General features: G+C 36.6%; 2 protein-coding genes across 2 annotated transcripts in view; one reads left to right on the top strand and one right to left on the bottom strand.

Annotated features, from left to right (window-relative positions):
• Nucleotides 1-542: 542 nt before the first annotated feature.
• znf277 (zinc finger protein 277) lies at nucleotides 543-8,067 on the bottom strand. The gene is made up of 12 exons (XM_079603610.1): nucleotides 7,965-8,067; nucleotides 6,962-7,172; nucleotides 6,763-6,851; nucleotides 6,289-6,371; nucleotides 4,721-4,812; nucleotides 3,482-3,592; nucleotides 2,712-2,844; nucleotides 2,551-2,618; nucleotides 2,369-2,465; nucleotides 2,243-2,285; nucleotides 1,971-2,145; nucleotides 543-1,157 (listed from the first exon to the last, which is right to left on the bottom strand). Exons 1-12 carry the CDS (start codon nucleotides 7,996-7,998, stop codon nucleotides 971-973), a joined length of 1,323 nt encoding a protein of 440 aa, XP_079459736.1. The 5' UTR covers nucleotides 7,999-8,067; the 3' UTR covers nucleotides 543-970.
• An 85-nt stretch (nucleotides 8,068-8,152) lies between these two features.
• Nucleotides 8,153-21,547, top strand: part of dock4a (dedicator of cytokinesis 4a) — a 71,925-nt gene continuing 58,530 nt past the window's right edge. The window contains exon 1 of the mRNA XM_079604075.1: nucleotides 8,153-8,338. Within this exon, the coding sequence (XP_079460201.1) occupies nucleotides 8,302-8,338 (37 nt within the window). The 5' untranslated portion in view covers nucleotides 8,153-8,301. The remainder of the gene's footprint in view (nucleotides 8,339-21,547) is intronic.

Genomic DNA, 21,547 nt, shown 5'->3' with positions numbered 1-21,547 from the left:
ATTACGGACAAGACAGGTAACATGTTCTGAAGTGCCTTGTGTAAGATTAGTCCTCACTAAAAAGAGTGAAATATGCAATATTTATTGATTTAAGACCTATAAAAAGGTCTAAAGCGTTGTGGGTTTTTAAAAAAGAAACCCGCGAATGACTTCAGCAAAGAATGAACGAGATGCTGGGATGATTTCAATGATTGTTTGCGTGTATGAAATCAGACATGAGAATGAGTTTGATATGAATAAAAGAGTTGCTCTTTTACTGCTACCATGTATGGAATTGTTTTTATTCTTCCGACAGATATATATATATAAAAAACTATAAAATGCAGATTCACTAAAGGTGGTGTCAAATTTACCATTGTTTGGCGAGTATGCAATCGTGAATTTCACGTCAGGGGTGAAATATTCTCACGTGCATTTCGCAATGGGTTCAAGTAGTTTACGCTGATTCATATTAATATACATTATATATACACTGTGTTTGAAAGTATATTAAACTATACTTGTAAATTAATGCTCTATAATTTGACTTAATATTGTTTTTTAATATTTGTTGACTATTCTTAATATTAATTTAGCAACATTAGTGTTAATGGACCTGTGTATGGAGATTATAGTTTGCTTAAAGTGGGTAGGTGTTGAGTGTAGACTATTCTGGCAATATCTTTATTAAAACACGTTAATATTTATAGTACCATACTACTTGACTGCACTATCCAGCCATAAGCCAAAATTCCCAGACAAAAAGGCAATGCTAAATGTTCTTCAACCAAGATATTTTAAAATCCTTTTGATTAGGGTTTCCAATGATCCACTGATGGCATATGTAAATAAATAGTTTATTTGACTTAATTTTCACGATGTGAGCATTAGCCCATATGAATAGAACAAAATAATAACACCATTAAACTACACATATTCATTTTTACATTGAAAACAATTGGAACGTCATTTGAACACGATTCTCTCATCTTCAGCTGGAGCCGCTCCTGTCTTTGAGAAGTTTACCAAGCACACTATTCTGTTTTAAGACCTTCAGGTTTGAAATGTCTTCTGCAATAACAGGGACTTCAGATGTGTGATTTGGACCCTCAGATTCGCTCTCGCTGTCCGACAGAGCTGTCAGAAGCGCGTCGTTCTCGTACGTAGGAAAGTAGTATCTGGAAAAACAGCACATTTTAAAGAGACCATATTATGCCCTTTTTTCAAAGTATTGATTTTGTTTTTGGGGTCTACTAGAATGAAAAACACATTATTTTTCATATATTTTACATTGTTGTAGCACCTCTGTTCTCAGTCTGTCTGTCAGTAACTTTCGGTTAAGTTCCTGTCTCTATGAAGCCCCTCCTTCTGAAATGCTCAACGTTCTCTGATTGGTCGGCTGGATCAGTGTGTTGTGATTAGTCAACCGCTTAAAGCGTGTTTCGTAAATGTAGCGCCCCTTACCATAACCGCAAGTAGTCAACACACTACTAACACAACTCAACCAGGCCTCGCCTATTTTGCGTATTATTTAAATGAGTAACATTGTCACATGTTCATTCCCAGAAGAAAAAGACTACAATGGAGGCGTTTCAGGAAGTTCAGAAACAGCGCGCACTGATTTAGACAAAAACTCCGTTTGGAGTGACTTTATGCTTTGTAACCTTGCAGATCTTTTTCACGCTCAAACAGCAACATTACACATTAAAGAAAGCTGAAAATTAAAAAAGCATAATAGAGGACTTATTATAAATACTTTTTTAGTTTTAAAGTATAAAGAGTAAGTGCTCATTCTGATGTTCTACGCCAATTGAAAATATAAAACAATTTAAATTACAGATATAATTCATTTCAATTCCACAGTCTTTATTGACTTGTATATAATATAATAAAAATATAATATAAAATAAATTATATAAATATTTTGTTGTATTTTATATTACTTAATATAAAATAGCAAAGAAATGGTCATGTGAAGAAGTGATACTTACTGCGGTTGGTCCCAGTGCGAGACCTCGGGCAGCTGCATCACATGACCTTTGTTAACAAGGTGTTGTACTAGTTCCTCTTTGCTCTCGAACCTTTCCTGACAGCAGTAGCAGCGGCACTGGTGAAGCTCACGACGGATGTAATTCACCAGTTTGACTTGCTGATAAAACTTTAGGTCTGGACAAATGACACAAATGACATTAAAGACCTTCTGTGCGCTCATGGGTTCTTCTCAAAAACAGGCCTACATCTCTGTTCACGCAATTATACTCACTTAAGTCTGTTTTTAATTTGTGCAAGTCAAATTCATGAGTTTCCTGGAAATAAAAAAAAAAATGAATAGAAAATACATGTGAAATACTTTTTAGAAGCACTCAAATATATAAATGGTATCATTTACCTCCATGTGCGTGTACATTTTCTCCATCGTCTCCGCTTGCTGCTCACAGAACAGACACACGGCACACACGGGATGGGCCTGCCAGTCCGACCAATCGCTGTAGAGATTGCAGAATATGAGGAATGAGAATAAAAACGTGACCAACAGCCTCTGACGATCAAGTAAAAAGATGAAGGTCTTACTCATCTTCATCTTCAAACATCTCCCTGTCATCTTCAGACTGCACCTCCTCCCATGTCTTCCCCAACTCCTGTAATAGTGCAAACAGCGCCAAATAGATTTCATACTGGGAATTGATTTTGTTCAGGTGAGACGCATACTACAAACCAAAGCAAGGACATACCAGGTAATTGATGATGTAAAAGCGATCGTAGTCATTATTTCTGGCGTTAATTCGTCGATGCTGCTTTTTCCTCATGTGATCTTTCAAGGTGGTTTTGTCTCTGAATGTCTTCTCACAGTACAGACACTGCATGCTAAGTAAAATAATGGTAATATGAATGTCTAGTTTCACAATCTTTTTACTTTTTACAATATAAGGGTCAGTGCTTATTTTGATTTCCTAAGCCAATTTAAAATATACAATTATTTAGTTTGTAAACTAAAATTATACAATATTTCAGTAAATGGTTTTAGATAACGAAAACATTATGCTTGAAAGCGCCTTAATGTTATATGGGACAACGGACAAAACTAACTTGCTTGAAAAGAATAAATAAATAAAATGAACAACAGGAGATATTCAATCAATGGATTCAATAATACAAACTTAACTACAAACTTAACAACTTTGTAAAAACTACAAAACTTTAAATATACAGTATATCAAAATATATATTAAAAAAAATACACATACACTGTGTAAAATAACTTGCATTATGCCTTTAAAATGTTTCATTTTTGCACCCTCTCTCTATTTATATGTCACTGACCCAAAAACTAACCCAACTTGGTGACTTAGGATTAATGCAATGACAGCAAGCACCAAAAGAGGGCGTTCATACCTTCTCCATCTCCATTTAAATTTTTTAATGTGTGATAATAATAGTATGATTTTATATATATATATATATATATATATATATATATAGGATAAAATCTTAAAACACTGACTTCTCCAGTTTCAACTCCAGAGTGTGGAGGAACTCTGTGCAGTAGACGATGTTGTCCGGCAGGCCGACGCTGAACGAGTGTTCTTTAGCCATGTGGTTCAGCAGTGAAGACCTGCAGTGACAGAACAGGGTACAAACACAGCACTGTCATTTAATATGCAGTGCTGTTTGATACTGTGAGCTGCAAAAAACAATAAAGCAAAAATATTCATGATTTTTGCTTAGCTCACTCTGACTCCGCAAGGTAATCTGTCTAGACCGTTTGGTCAAATTAGCTAATTCATATTCATGTGCAAAGTCTTTATCTTGGTATGATTCAATTTAGATTTTCCTATGCAAATTGAGTTGCATGGCCTTGCAGATGTTTCATAGCAAATGTATTATAGTATATAAATTGTATATTCATATATACGATTTAACATTAAAGAGTTAATATATATATATATATATATATTTATAAAATATATTTTAAATTGTATATGTATATACAATTTATATATATAAAATTTAAGAATATTTTATTTCAATAAATAATTGCTATTTATAAATAATAATTATTAAATAAATCAGAGATTGAATCTGTTGTGGAGGTCATGTCCAAGAGGACAAAACTCAAATGTCAACAATTTCACTTAAATTATGATTAAAAATTAAATGTATAGATCCTAGAATAAGGAATGAATCAGAAATATGTTTTAAAAGAAACTGACAGTGGTATGTTACATAATTTAATATCAGCAGGATATGTGTGTGTGTGTATGTGTGTGTGTGTGTGTGTGTGTGTGTGGTTTAAAAATATAAACCATTTTGAATGATTTTCAATGAAAGCGAGGCTGTGAGGGACACACATTCCCAGACACAATCTGGAAGTGAATCAATCAAAACGAACTTTAGCTGGACAATAACATTACATATTCAAGCCAAAACAATCTCTGTTACCTTAAATTATACGTTTATCTCTGTAAAGCTGCTTTGAAACAATCTACATTGTTAAAAGCGCTATATAAATGAAGATGACTTGACACAATGTTTTTGAATTGTTCTTCTAATGAAACACTGCAAAAATATCTTTCCAAGAAACTTCAGTAGACACAAAACTCTAGTCTATTCTCTTCAGTAGACTCTAACTCTAGCTTTTTACAGCAGATGCCACTAAAAACACAGCAAGTCTATCCCTCACAGCCTCGCTTTCATACCGGTCATGGCGCTGCTGTGAATAAGGTCTATTGAGAAGCGTCACCTGTTTCCAGTAAACTCCTCACTGCAGAACATACATGTGCGATGAAACGTTGCATCGTCCCTCTCTTTTTGCTGCTGCTCCAGAACTTCCTCCTATCAAAACATATCAAACTTCATCACAGACTTATCTAGCAAATTTGGTTACATAATTTGTGAGCCTATAAAGAATATTCATAATTGGTATGATTCTCAGTGTGGTGTGTTTTTATCATTCTGCGTTTCCGAAAACCCGCTGTTCGATTGCCATAATCATTGATAATTATCGCAGACGCAATCTGCGAATGATTGGTGTTTGATAAACAGTGCTAATCCTCTCGGCCCGAGTTTCATCGGCGTGCAGCGCGTCACCGGATGATTGAGAAAGGTCACAGCTGCACTGTTAAACAGCTGGTCGCCACACTGCAGAGCGACTGCAGAGGTTGCCTAGCAACCACAATCGCAGATTTTTTTTTGCCAGAGATGAAATGTGTGTATGATGACTATGTTGACTCTTAATAATATCTCTGCAAAAACAATCTGTATGGGGGGAGTGGGGATTTTCACTGAACACTGTCAGGCACTTTCAAGTACAGTACATAACCACTGGATCTCTGCTGTATTACTTTTGTTATACAATAATAATGTGGTTTTGAATTGTTGCAGCAAGAAATCAGAATGGATGCTTTACACTTAATAACTTTTCAAGTGATATATCAGTTCACATTATTCATAAGAATTTAAAACAAAATTAAGTTTGTTTCAATAATCTTTTAACAAAATGTAATACCATTTTCAATCTATTAAATTACATTTCCTGTCTGACGTAATGGGATTTGTGGGTAGGAACATTTTCTTAGTCCCCCTGGCCTGTAGTCTATAACTTTATCCCTTAAAACTCATCTTTGATCACCAAAATGACATATTTAATCGTTTTTTCCTTGAAAAAAAACTAAAACGTTATGCCTTAAAATAGCTTGAATGTAACACTACACCCTTGCCTCATTTAGTATACGCGGTTCTATGAATATGCAAATTGGCCTTTCACACCAGCTCAGAGATCCACTCGTCGACGTGATTGGTTACAAGGTAGTTTGTGACGTCAGAAACACCAGTTTTTTTTAACTGCGTTTTTGAGACTGTCTTTGGTTCACTGCAGTTTTAAGGAGAAATGTTTTTTTTTTACAGTCTATGGAAAATACTCAGCAATGGTGTTGACTTATGAATTTGCACATATTTGTCTTAAAGCATATTTTTTTAAAAACTAAAAAAAACATTAAAAGCTTGATTTTAACCACAGGGGGACTTTAAAGGGTTAGTTCACCCAAATATTTTAATTATTCCATAATTAAATCAAAGAAATAACCTTTTTAATGTAAAATTTAAATGCAAAAGAAAATGTCTGAAAAGAGAATACACACAAAGACTAATCGTATGATGGTGTCACTCATATTCTAGGGTTTTAGTCCGACTTGAATCTGTGCTGCTTTAGGATCAGTTATGAATATCCATAAACTAATGTCACACAGGGTTGGAGCTGATCCCAGAGCAGCACTCCTGACCGCAGGTCCTTGTCTTTTTACAGACACTCACCAGTCGTCTCTGTTGTAGCTGCTCTCTAAGGATTCTGTCCTCTGGCAGCGCATCACATAATAGGAAGTAGAGCTCTTGTTGTTCTAAAATGACACAAAGCAGCTTTTTGGTTATTAGAGTCCAGTGTAAAAAGGACAGAATACTTTAGACATCACATTTAAATCATACAATTTAAAGGGGCATTTCTCAGACCAGTGTTATTTTAGAATAATTTATGAACTGTTTTAGTATTTATTTATTCATATTTTGAATTAACTTTTATTTTTAGATTTTCAGATTGAATTTTTAGTGATTTTGTTATGTGCTTATTAGTTTAATTTGTCTTTTTAGTCTTAATTAATTTTTATTTCACTTTTAGTTTTAGTAATTTTAGTACTTAAATTAGGAATTACAAATCATTTTAAATGATTTTATTGTAAATTCTATAGCAACTAACATGCAAATACAAAATTGTTCAGCTCAAATGTTTCTTACCTTCAGGACCTTCAGAATTGGTCTTGATAACACTGCAGAAGTCTGTGATGGGTTGCTCTGTAAACCGTTTCTTCCAGTACAACATATACCTGCAACAAATCAGGTTTCATTATTTTGTGTTATTTGTATTGTGCCGGTCTAATATATCTCCTTAGAGAAATGCAGAGACATGTAGGTTACAAATTGTGGAAAGTCTCACCGTGGAAAGTCTGCGATGAGTTTGACATCAGCAATAACCAGTTTGTGATCCAACACCATGTGCTTGAGAAGTTGGTCTTTTTCAGGAGAGGGAAAAGAGTCGGAACAGAGCACACAGGTCACCGGATGGCCATCGCTGGAGGCGGCGGGACAAGCGCTACCACACAGCTGCTCAGGGAAACAAAGCGGCTCTAGTATACAATCCTGCTCACCTAGCAATTAGAGAAAACACATCATAATACATTCATTAAATATGATGCACATATATATTTGTGTTTTATAAACAACTGACACCTATGAATTAATTTGAGAAACTTGTCTCGTACATCATGATGTCATCACACAAACAAGCAGCTGATTCACACAAAATGAAGGTGTGACTCATGTAAACAGCAGGTTATTATAAAAACCTGATACATTTGTGCTCCTAAGTGCACTTAATGAGTTGTTTTGCCTATTATAGTATTATAGTATAGTATTATAATAGGCAAAACAACTCATTAAGTGCACTTAGGAGCACAAATTCGAAGTGAGCTTTTGCAGTGATAGTTTAAAGGGTCGCTGTTTGATCATCTAAGATTGTTCAACCACCCACTCCCTGCAGATCTAAACTAGTCTAAGATGGTCTACTGGTTTGAGATGGACTGCCTAACTGGTCTGTTGTTGATTTTAAATATAAATAGCTTTGACGAGTAAACCACCAATCCAGATGAGTATTACAAAATGACAAGTTATTATCCGGTGTCCTTTTAAAAAAAACGAAACAAAAAACGTCCTCATCATGCACATGTGCCATTAAAAACAGATGACAAACTTGCATTACGGTAATAATAATTTATATGCAGACTTATTGTTATAATAACTAACATTTGCAATAGGTAGATGGCGGGCATGTTTAGGGAAATCAAAATAGAGCTTCTTAAAAATGTAAACATTAAAATAAACGCAAACAAAGCAATATAATGCCAACATATTTGCCAATATGTTTAATTTGGTTAACCAACCTGTCAAATTAGTGTTGTGCATCTGAGCTGCCATGTTTTTTTTTTAAGTCACGTGACCTGGTAGATGGCTCATTGACCAATCAGAGTTAAACCACAGCTTTGTGTGGGGTTTATGGGCATTGTAGTTTTCTATCCAAGCGTTCTCATTCATTTCCTACATCTCCCATGAGGCAATGGTGTTTTTCTTCAGGGCTGAGAAGTGTGGTGTATGTGGGATGCTGCTGTGGCTCTGCCCTCAGAACAATACAGTGCAACCCTGTGTAACAACAATATGGATAGTACCCGCCGTAATTGCCCTGTTTTATAGCACATTTTATTTCACTTGACGCGGGAAAAAATGTGGATACCGACTGAACATGAAAAATATGGCGTTGGTAAGTAATATATTTACATTATATTGCCGCATCGTTAATAAAAAGGCAAGTTAAATCGCTGCAGGTGCGATAATGAGCCGTGACATCCACAATCTGATGGCAGATGAAATGTCAAATCATTTCCCGCTCATTTAAAATATTGAATGCAAGTGACAGAATAATGCATACCGAGTGTTTTTATTATTAGTTTTTTTTTTCATTTCTTTTCTTTTCATTTTCCGGCTGGAATTGTTTATGTTGTTTTCCTTCATTAATTTGAATGGTCATCTTGAATGGCTCTTATATGCAGCAATAAGAAGAAACAGCCGCAGTAAAGGCTGATCTTTTGTCTTTCTTCACACAGACGCTCTAATTCATACTGAGAATATGATTTTATATCTAAAATCGAAACAATGCACACACACACAAATTTTTTTTTTTCATCTTTATCAGTCTTATCTGTTATTGCATCAACAGCAACCAATAACGTATTCGATTTGCGTTCAGTTAATATTTTATTAATTTAATGTTTATGTATTGATATTTTGTTTACATATTTACATTTATGCTACAGTATATATTATTGTATGTATATCTATCTATCTATCTATCTATCTATCTATCTATCTATCTATCTATCTATCTATCTATCTATCTGTCTGTCTGTCTATCTAAAGAGTTTTTAAATGCATCTGTGATCTGTCTTTCTTTTCTCTGTATGTGTACACACACACCCTGTTTACATATTGATAAATTAATTATGGACTAAATTACATGAAATAATGCTTGTATTAAGTGCAACCAAATCTTCAGGGCAAGTTTAATGACAACCTTAGCGATTTTACTTTGATTTGTTATTTTTTGTAAGCTCGTTGTGATAACAGCTGACAGTTTGAAGGATGATTTTTGGCAGATGAGCAGGAGAGCAGTCTGGAATCTGCTCGTCTCTCATTGGCTGATAGCTATAGACAAAGTCAGTTGAGCGGCGTGAGGAATCCGGTAGTACAGAAGAGTTCACATGGACCTGTGATCTCGTTCACTACAGCTGTACTCAAATAAACAACAGGGTGACATTTGGTCATTTCTTCACTTAGAAGGTCAGAGCAAAGAAGAGAGGTGGTTTGAAGGGCCAGGGAGGGATGGACAATAAACAAAGCCTCTGTTTCTCTGTGCTTAAATTTTAGAATGATATTATGGCAAATTGGGAAAGGATTTTCTTTATTCACATTGGTGACAACAACAAGCCACATCTGGAGCATATTATTTCACTGGAAAATGGCTGCATATTACAGTGCTGCTCTTGGAAAGTGTACACAGCTACCGAAACCTTTATCAGTCATGAAATATGGATGGAGTCCAGCCGGGATGGCACACACACACACACATACACACAAATGCATGCATACACATTTACACACAGGCGTCCACTGTAATCTTGGCCTCTCAGCCCTTTCTGGTTGCAAATTCAGCTTAATGAACCATCTGCTATTTACAGTAAATGTGTCACAAATGCAATGGCATTTCAAACAAGAATGTGTCTGTTGATCATCTTCCCACACCTGGCTTTTCCTCCAAAACCAAAGCTGATGAAAGGAATTGAGGCTATTAAGTGAAGAGAATTTAGCCAAAAAATGAAAATTTTCTCATCTGTAGGACTTTTGTTCTGTTGTGGAACATAAAATAAGAAGTGTTTGTCCCTACAATTAGATTAAATGGGGACTTGAGTGTTCAAACTTCAAAAAGGACAGAAAAGCACCTTAAAATGATCATAAATGTAGTCTATATGATATGTGTGCAATATCTCGAGTCTTCTGAACGAATTCAAGTAGTGTAAGTAACAAATTAAAACGTATTAACCCCCCAAAAATAATTCTGTCATCATTCACTCACCCTCATGTTGTTCCAACCCTGTATGACTTACATTCTTCTGTGTTTTTGTGCATACAATGAAAGTCAGTGGATACCATTAACTTTGATTCGTATGGACAACAACAGTAAAAACATTCTACCAGATAACATGAGGCTTGTTTTATTTGGGTGAACGCTCATTTTAAACTTGAAATCGCATCATTCTGAATGTCATCTCTGCATCTCTGCTGAATTGAGATGCTGATCGGCTAGTGATGAAAACCACCGTGTGGGATCTGCGGGGAACAGCTGGGAACAGACAGTTTGACAAGACCATATTGGTTTATAATTACGCCATAATGTTCAGAACATTTAATCAGTAAAGTGAAAGCTAATGTCACCAGCACATAACACTTTTCTTGTTACTTCTTGTTCCAGACGCCCACATATGCATCAGCACCGTGTGACATCTCTTCCGATTGTTGAAGAATTTAGCATAATTGAAACATCGAGCGCTTTACTTCCCATCAGACCAAAAGCTGATCTCAGTCAAACTCTTTAGCGATAAAAGCTGGTAGTCTGGGATCGCCGCGTCCCGTTCCCGTGCTTCTCGGCTCGGATTTATGATTGTAGCGCGTTCGGCATACAAATGAGCCTCTTGCTTTTGTCACATGCTGACTGGGCGCCTACTGTGCCCTGGTCAACAGGCACGCTGCCACTCCGAGAAAGAGCTAAGATTGACAGATGAAGCTAGAAGAGGCCTAGTCAGCTGCTAGATCTGTGAGACGTTGCTGGGAATTAAATGAGACTTCCACTGCACACATAAGCTCTGTTCCTAAACCCGGTGAGCATTTTAAGGCATCATGGGATGCAAAAGCTGTTGGGTCCTTCCGTGTCAACTCGACCAGAGGTTCCCCGGCTCAAATTTTGGATTTTGTTCATATTTTCTCTGTAGAAAGACAAACATAAATAGTGATGAAAGCCAAATATTAAATGTCATAGACTCACAGATGTATATTTACTGAGGAATCCACTATTTTGTTGAGGGGGTCAAAATGACAATTTTCACCTGAGATTTGGAGCCAATTTGCGGGTAAAAATGGCTTTAGAAAGATGGCAGCATCATTATTTTATTTTTACTCCGAGATTGGTAGCTCTTTGTTTTTTCAATCTTTGCAATTCTATGCCATTGGTGACAGTTTAAAAATGGCAAAAGTACATCTTGTGTTTTTAAGCCTCAAGTTTGCATGCCTGTAACTCAAGATTCGATTTTCCTTTTAGATTCTGGATCTTAGCAAACTTTTCTTTTGGTATCTTCATTTTAAAGGCCCTCTATGGTTCAATCCCACCCAGAGATATGGAGATCGTAATGCGGCTCCATGAGTAAATTGGTAAAGTACAAATTTCCAGAGGTCAAAAACCAAATTTGGGTCACATTGGATACAGCTGATACTTTTTTCTTTTAACATCTAAAGAACAAATAATGTTAAAACAAATAGTGGATTACTCCGTAAATATACATCCATGGCATTTAATATTTTGGATTTCATCACCATTTATGTCTGGTTGTTGATTATGATTTCACTTTTCTAACTTTAGTTAGTGTGTAATGTTGCAGTTTGAGCATAAACAACATCTGCAAAGTTACGACGCTCAAAGTTCAAAGCAAAGGAAGATATTTGCTTTAAAATAAATAGTTTTTTAAGGATGTGAATTTTGCATGTGTGTGAGGTAAAAGGCAACATCTCATGTGCATTTAAAGGGACAGACAAAAAACAAAAAAAGGCAGCTAAAACTTCACATACACACTCTGGGGACATCAAATACTTATTTTACATCTTGTGAAAAGGGCATTATACCACTCCTTTAACAAAATAAAAAATTTAAACCTGTGAAGTTTCCGAAATTTGGTTCATTTGACAGAATGACTCTTTTCCAAAAGGTTGGCTGCAACATTATGCTGCCCTCTAAGATACCTAAAGGCAGGACTCCATGTATCCTTCACATATAGACCTTATGCACTAGAGAAACAAGCGTGTTTTTGTGGGAGCGCTGTATATTCCTGTTGTGGCATCGCTGTCAAAGAGTAATTAGCTGGTGAAGTTACTTATTGTAGAGTTAACTAAAGTCAAATTCTAAAGTGAACTCAATGTTTGTGTGTTATTTACATTGGAGTAAGAGGCTGTTATCTTAGCAACTTGCTAATGTGAAACAGTATTTGAGTGACGAGTTGCTACCAGTGTAGAGCATGACAAAGCAGACACTTGTGAAGTTTTATTTCAGTGGCGTGCTGTCTGTGTAGACAATAGATGGCAAGACAATTTGATAGTTTTGGGAACACATCTATACTTTGTACATACTGTCATATACTTAAAGATTTGTGAAAGCTTAAAGGTTTATGGCCCATTGCGAGCTTTCACAGTTCAAACAGCCGCATGTCGCAAGAATCACAACAAGGTGTAAAAGTGTTACTAGTGAGTTCTTTGAAACCGGTGATCTAGGAGCGTATTTTAAAAAATATCCTGTCACTGCAAAGGTTTAGAGAGAGAACAGGATAGAGATTTGAATCATTCATGCTTCTAACAATCTCAGCAACTCTTTCTGCATAATTCATTGCATGTTACCACTTCAATAACGTACTACTTGCTACGTTCTCAGTCACTGCCAAAACAATCGTTAGGGTTTTATTCTTTGTTACAATCAGCTCATCCAGCATCCTGTTGCCAGTATCCACTCGTATTTTACTCACTCCCATAATTCCTTTCGCCCTCCAGGAGATAGCAAAAAAGAAGCCAATATTGGATTCATTTTTCTGCAGCCTTGCCAGGAACAGGAATCTCTACAGATTACAGACTTTGAGCTTTTGATACTTCAGAGCTTCTTTCTAATTTATCTCATGGGTTTAAAGTAGGGATGCTAGCGATTAATCGACTATTGATTAATTGTCGAAAATAATTTAATAGACAAAAATGCACTTGATGGTCAATTTAGCAAGGTCATCATAAGAGTGTGTAGGCTGCAGCTCATGCACAAAACACATGAGAAAAAATGAAGCGAGTGTGCCGGTTGGATATCGTTTGTATTTGTAATTGTCCGATTATGCTTATCGATTTCTAATTTCAATTCCTATAAGATAAAAAAAAAAACTTGGATATCATTCACATTTATTTTAAGTCTTTTTGCAAAACACTTCATTGTAGCTAAAACCCATGAACAAAAATCAATAGGCTATGGCTAAAACATACCATAGCAAAAACAACTAGCCTAACTAATATGCTATACATTTCAAGCATTACTAATCACAAGTAAACACAGTAATTTAAAAAGAACAAAAAAAACAAACAAACTAGCAATCGCACAAATAAATACTACTGAAGAAAGATATGATTGAAATAAACAGTGTTTTAACATTTTCAAGTATTCAGGTACAGAAACTGTAATCAAATGTGAAATAACACTGCACTTTATAAATAAAATATACAATAAAAATACAGTTACAAAAGTCATCCAAAAGCGAGTTAATTTTCTCTTTGTTGTTTGATTAATGTTATTATAGAGACATAAGCAGTAGGGCTGGGTATTGACACAAATTTCACAATTCGATTCCGATTCACAAGCTTGCAATTCGATTTCGATTCAATATTGATTATTTTGAATATCAGGTACAATACACTGCAAAGTTTCTCAAGGAAAACAAATCTCTTGACTAATGCTGTAAACTATGAGAGTCAGTTGTAGCCTACTATGGTTCATTAGCCTACTATAATATTGAAGGTAAAAATTAATGATTTGTATATCACTTAAATTACACTTATTTATTTGTATTATAACAAAGTTATATGAAATATAAACATTTATTAACTTGGCAACTTTTTTGGTCTTTTTGTGGAAAGAGCTCTGTAAAGATTTTTCTTGAGTATGAAGTAATAATGATTGCATTTTTAGGTGTACTGTCCCTTTAAATCCATCATTGCTTACAGTAGTTGAGCTCTGTTTTGTTTTTTTGGCACTCAACAACAATTATTTACAACTATTTCAGTAGATTTCATGTTTTATGTGATCTTTGAAATGTCCAAGGATGACCGTATGTGCTGGAAGCTGTCTTTCAGGAAGTTTACAGCCGCGTTTCCATTACCCTTCAAATTGCGCAAATTGAAATTGCGAATTGAAAATACGCTCAATGGAAACACGTCAATTTCGCAAAAACTCTCGTTTATCGCAAAAAAGTTTTTACGCTCGCATGAGGAGGTTTTTCAGCCAATTCGAAAAAGGAATATTTCGCAAAACTGCAATGGAAACAGTTTTTGCGCATTTACAGTCACCTGACTTAGAAGACGCGGTGTGTTTGGGGTCCATGTACGCAAATAATAATAATTATCATCATTATTATAACATTTACTAGGCTACATATTTAGATGACGCTTTTATCCAAAAAAGGAACAAAGCAATTCGTCAAATGTCATTCATAATACGGGTTAGACAATAATAATACAGAGCTGAGATTATCACAAATAAACACAATATTTTGACGCATATCTAAGGGTATGTGTGGAGTGTGGAGCGCGCACTATGGCACGGAGGCGCGGGCGTGAACACTTGCATTTTCCTATTAACAGTGAAACAACAAAATTTCTGGTCATACAGAAAATAATAATACATTATTTGTAACTACTTTTATTTGTGTAAACAATAACAAGAAAATGTTGTGCTTTTGTAAAATAAAATAAAACAATCAGGCGCGTTTTCATGATCTCCCTGAACTGGAGCGCGAGAACTGAAACAAAATATAGCCTATGTAGGCTAATGGTGCGTTCACACCGGACGCGAATAGCGCGTCAGGCGCGAGTGATTTCAATGTTAAGTCAATGCAAAGACGCGTTACGCGCGTAAAACGCGTGTAACGCGTCTTTGCATTGACTTAACATTGAAATCACTCGCGCCTGACGCGCTATTCGCGTCCGGTGTGTGGGTGCAGTAAAGCTTGAAATGTCCACTTTAAAACGAACAAATTCGAATCGAAAGCTAATACATTTTGTTCTGATTAAGTAATCCGTTTGAAAGGTGCATTTCTCTCTAAAAGCGCATCTGCTTAACAGCGGAGATGGAGATGTTTTTAGCCGAGTTAGAAAACAATAGTTTAATAATATTAATGGCTCTTCTTATTCAGCACTGCGGGAAAATGTGAATTCCAGGTTCTAATTTGGCCTTAGAAAACCAGTAAAATCGACAAGTTTTCCATATTAATTTGTGAATATTTTACATGTTTAATAAAGGGGAAAAAAGTCATTAAACAAACATCTGAAAATTCGTCGATATTTACTTTTTTGCGCAGCAGTTGGTGTAGCCAGTTTAAATTAAAATTGTGGTGTTCAACTTTGCGTTTTAAAAAGACAACCGTTTATTTTTCGTTTTTCAATTACGGGTTTAAAAAGGAAAAAACGAATGGACACAAAAGTAGCCTACATGGATCGTTTGGAATAGGAGACAGAGTTCTTTATTAAATTCATAAAATAAACAATAATTAACCTATAGGAATACTGGATTCTAAACTTCAAAGAAATGCCACAATCAAAACCTCAGCGCAGAAAAGGGTGAAACACCCAGAAACTCCTTATATTTCGTTTGGAATATAAGGGTCTTTCCCTGCCATTAATGCTTGGATAAAACACGTACGTCTCCCTCCATTAATAATAATAATGTCTAATGCGGCTGTGAGATTATATAAACCAACGTCCGCTGCCGTGATTTTTAGAATGACTTTATCGCGAGAGAAAAAAGGACGTTTTAGTCGCATCACATCGGTTAATGGAAACGCCGTCATTTCGCAATAGTTTTGTATCGATATTTAGGTAAAAGCGCAAAACATTTGCGCAAATCTGTAATGGAAACGCGGCTAGTGTGACTTGAACAGTTGTGCTTGTTGGTTGCTGTCAAAATGTGTGTAGAGCATGGCTGTTTGTGTGGGAAGGGTTTGAAACGGGCACTCAATCGCCAAACTGCTGCCTTTGTGCTTGTTACCATCTGTCAGAGCTCGTCGGCTGTTCTACATAGCAACCACGTTGATAGTCAGGTGAATTTACTCTCACCTACTGGTTGGAGAAGTTGCATATGGTTTGTTATTCTCTGAGAAACCTGTGAGGCCGTACTTGACATGTCAGTTTTATTTTTGCTACACTATTGGATAGTCCCAGACAGTCGACAGGCTGGAAATACTGATGAAGTCAGATTATTTTCCAGTGAACAGGTTCTTTCGGACAGTTCGTTTTAATGAACTGGCTTAAAAACGGATTTAGTTCATTTACGTAATCACGCAATGACGTTGCGTATACGTAAATCTATTATTAAAGGGATATTATTCGTTATTATTCTATACAATCGTTATTATTCTGTCATCATTTACTCACCCTCTTGTTGTTCCAAACCCGTAAGACTTTTGTTTATCTTCGACACACAAATGATAATATTTTTAATGAAATCTGAAAGATTTGTGTCCCTCCATTGACAGTTTACGCAACTACCACTTTGACGCTTCAAAAAGTTAATAAAAAGATTGTGAAAAGAACCCAGATGAATTGAGAAGTTTAGTCCAAATGTTCTGAAGAGACTGGATTGCTTAAAATAGATTTAATTTAGGCTTTTATTCACATATAAACATTCATCAACGCACACATCAGATATGCTAAACGGTAGCATTTTTTCATTATTGGTGAACTAACCAATTTAGTTTTTTTTTTTACCGATGTGCTGACTCGAGCCATGAACTGTTTCTGACAATTCAGTCTGATTTTAGAACCAGTTCACCAAAAGTACCTGTTCAAAAGAATGATTCGTTCGCATATTAATATTTGTGAGCGAGAGAAGGATTTGAACCTACATCGCCTGCATGAGCATCAGTTTTTTTTTTCTAAAATAAAGGCATTAAGTGATAATTCACTCCTCAAAATGTGGATCAAATTGACGGAGCTAAGCGATAATGCGTTTCTGAAATGTGTTACGTGCTCTTGACTTTCTCAGACTGTCTTCTGTAACATTAGAGAAAGTGACAGCCGAAGACAAACAATTCCCAAAAGTGAGTTTGCTGTGTGTTTTCCACATTCTTTCTCTCCGTCTCGGTTGTTCTCTCTCTGGGCATTTTGGTAATAACGGCCGTCCCGTGCTCCGTGGAGAACAGCTACAAGACATTCCCATCTGAGAGCCACGCTTCACTAATGAACACAGACTACAAACACATTTAGACTCCATTCAGTTGTCAGAAAACCATCTGAGGACGCTCTCTTGTTTAATTATGAAGCTGTGAGACAACGTTTGATACTTCTTAATAGATTTATTCACTTGCATATTTTCACTTAAATAATGACTCTTTGCAAACAGGTTTCTATAACACTCACCGGTCGGTCGTTCATTGGTCAGATGAACAGACAGCCACTCCCCCCAACTCACGCTATTGGTTGAGCCACTGTTGCTATGTCAGGGTGGCCGGGGTTCTTAAACAAACAGAGCAATGTTTTAATAGTACCTCAGAGTCACAGTTACACTTTTGGGGGCTTATTAATAAGCTGGGGTAGAAAGGCTGGGATATATTTTGATGTGTTAGAAACATCTTTTGACAAAGGTCAGTTACTTTTGATCAAGACTCGTTTGTTAAAAAGGCTCCTACAGAGGTTAGCGTTTATAGGAGAAACAATTGAAATGTTATACCTTTTTTGTGATTTCTCTTTCTGATAATCCTGTATATTGCTGACAGAATTGATTTGTTAATCTAAACGTTCTTTGTGCATTATAGTAGCCTGTGTTTATTTTAAGTGAGATGTTTTTACAGTGATGGCATTTTATTTTTTGTTGCACTACAATAGGACCTGCACTCTTTTATATGCAAATAAAGTGTTAATATAGAATGATGTTGCGCTCTGGGAGCGAATAGAACAAAGCAAAATTTGAGAGATGTAATATCAAAACTAATATTCTCATTACTGCACACAAGGGCTGAGTTTGGGAATCATTACACATCAAATGAGAAAACTGCACTGCTGGTGTACCTCTGATACTTGGTTTTTATTAAAGTTTGTTTTTAGAGACTGGCTGAGCCATTTTCGGCCTATATATTGAACCTGTGTCTCTCCTAATGCTCGGTGTGATTAAATGAACCAAAAGCTTTATCACCATCCTGTAGATATTATAGGCTTCCAGCTTAACCCTATAAAAGCCTAACGTATTTGATACAATAATAATGTCTAAAGGTTCAATAAAATGTTCCATTTCCAAAAATTTGATTTTTGGACTATTATTTTACGTCAGGCTTTATAAAATGCATTTATAAAAATGGAGCAATGAAATGGAGCGATGAAAAATGGAAATCTTACAGCTATACTTTTGAATGGCTATCAATGGAGAAACAGGCTTAAAGCTGAAGTCGGCAAGATTTTTTTTAATCATATTCACTGAAACCGACACAGGGCTCGCAAAATTTCTAAATCGCTGGTAGCCCTTCGGGCAGGCACTCTTCAGATTTTGGTAGCCCGAAATTAATTTTACTAGCCCACATAAAAAGACAATTTTTAATGTAGAAAATTGGTTAGGAGTCAAAACATGAATCAAAAACTTTTTCAAAACACAAATATCAACAATTGGATATGAAAAAATCAAATTAGAATCACCAATACAAATATACATCTTGTTCTCTGAAGTGAAATGTGTGTGACCAGTATGGAACATGAATCTGTCTGTGGCTCAGCCCCCAATGAGGGTATGATAAAAATAAAAAAAAAGGTAACAGTTTGGGTTAGGGTCTAACGCTCACAATTAACTAGTTTCATTAAAGCTGCAGTCCGTCGTTTTTCCTCTTTGTCGCCATCTCTGTTAGAAATCTGCAATTGCAGTTATTCGCGGAATTATTAACTGTGCGTGGGCAGTAAATCGGCATGAAACAGCGCGGATGAACACAATGTATTGAGGCTGCCGCGTCGCTGTGGATACTGTAGCCTACTGTCATCAGCAATCTCGGAGTATACTTTTTGAAAGTGTCAACATTAGAATTTTCATCGGAAAATGTCATCTGAACAAGTAAGTAACATTCACGTTTGTTCTGACCAAATTTGGGGGGTGGGGGGAAGCATTGCAGAGGCTATGCTGATTAAATCTAACGATTGCTTATACTATCACATCAAAACGTGAAAAATATATTTTTTCTGTAGCCACTCTGAAGTCTGAAGTCTTGGGTTTTACAACTGGTGAATCTCCAGTTGTCACTGGTGATTGTCGCTTTAAACTTTCGGGATCCGCCATACCAAGTGCTAAGTTAAATCTCCACCATCATCCACACACGCTATATAGCCGACTAGCCGGGGACTCCTTCTCTATGTGTACAGAAGTGACGTAATGACGCAAAGACATGCTCGAAATTCCCGCGGAAATCCACCAGTACCACTGGAATTAAAATCATTATTACAAGCTTACCGTTTTGAATCGAGGTAAGGCAAGCAGATCGTTTTGAACACTGGCTGGTTACGTTTTTTTCCAAAAATGTCTTTTTTGATATTTTTAAACCCAAAAAAGTGCCGGACTGCAGCTTTAACATGCAGATGGCAGGGTTTTATCATCATTTTTATTGGCCCGAGAAATTTTTGATTTCTCTTATCTACATATGTGCATTCTAAGATGTTTTGAATGGCAAAAAATTGGACAACAATAGCTTTAAAACCATGTCAGCGGGCAGTAGATTTGTCAATACCTGCTCTCACTTCTTATCCATCACTCTTTCTTTTTCTCTCAGTCTCCTCATCTTGCCCCGTCTCTTCCCCTGCTAAAGCTGAACTTTTTTATTTTACTGAAGGCTACAAATTGTACTATATTAATTCTCAACATGTACACATTTGTTATTAATATTGTGCCTAACAAGATGAAAACGGCTTTGTTTCTCGTCTCCTCACAATGACAGTAAGTTAAACGAATTACATTACATGAGTCACGTTACAAAGGCCTATTTTCAGTTCAAAATGGCGAAATTAGACAAGTAAATTCGTTTGCCTGATAATTTGTCATTTGTTTAACATTTATGACCTAAAAAAAACCTGTGAAATATTTAGTTTAGCTACTTACATCTTATCGCACTTGACCGTAAACTGAAGCGTCGAGTCGCTCTGCTAAAATTCGCGCTCAGCCGCTTCTGTGAATATAAATCCCGCCTACTTTGATTTGATTGGTAATCTCTAATATTCTGACATTGACGAGTAGTGACAGACCAATGAGGCTCAGATACACACACACACACACACCCTGGCCTGTCCTCGGTTTCTGACGTGCGCTCTGTTCGGCGCCACTGCGGATTGAAGACGAAGAACGCGCTGAATCTGATTATAACAAGACTGAAGCGAACACTATTTCAGATAGCCCGTCGGGCAGGCCGGTTATGCATTTTGGTTGCCCGACTGGAAAACACAATAGCCCCGGGACGTCGGGCGGGCGATTTTCCGAGCCCTGCGACACTATGCTCCGACAGAACAACATAAAAAACCTGCGCTTCTACCTCCACCTAGAGCCTGTTATTTGTTGTGCAAAAATCAACCGCTCCCGTTTCTTCTGGTCCAATCAGTGCAGGGCTGTGTGAGATCTGACTGTCAATCACAGTTCATGACCACGCCACAGATCCCCCCTCGCGCACGTTACAATATCACATGCACACGCCTGAAGTTCGCAATGTTGGATTGTGCGAAGCGTGATGGCGGAGATGAAAAGTGCACACGCACTGACGAGCTCGTAAACTCGATGGTAGGGTGCTTGGTGGGAGTGGGGGAGGGGCATGAGAGTTGTAAACATGAAAAATTTTGGCTAAGTCCCCTCAATCTGCCAGACTTGCCGACTGCAGCTTTAATTGGAGCAAACGGTGTAGTAACGTTATCGAAGCTAAAATCTTATGTTCAATCTCTCCAATCCCATGTAACTTTAGTTGTGCAATCCCAGCCTCACTCGATACAAGAAGAACTGCAGGACTGATCCCAGACGTACTCGTACAAACATCTTCCATTAGCATTCTAAGTGTTGTGTTGGTATTTCTTTGTATCAAGAGTATCGCGCTCTGCCTTCGGCTGGCATTGTCCTCTCTCGAGGCTGACTCAATGCAACATTACAGCTAGCGTCAAAAAGCAATACGAAGAGAGTTTAGTGTGCTCAGCCATCCATCACCCTGACATACAGACAGATTTCAGCGAGCTCTGACTGTCCACAGGGGATTCTGCTGCTGGATTAACACTCTGACATCAGATTTACTGTCTCTGATAATGGTGATAAAGGGCGTTTGCATTGAATACATTGAGTATACATGTAAAATACAAGTAAGCAATGATGAAACCACAGAATATGCAGGTTTTGTGGTAAGATTTTCAGTTG

The sequence above is a fragment of the Phoxinus phoxinus genome (assembly GCF_949152265.1).
Source record: "Phoxinus phoxinus genome assembly, chromosome: 25".
NCBI lineage: Eukaryota > Metazoa > Chordata > Actinopteri > Cypriniformes > Leuciscidae > Phoxinus > Phoxinus phoxinus.
The sequence above is the reverse complement of the archived record's forward strand: the minus strand, read 5'-3'. Positions and strand labels throughout refer to the sequence as shown.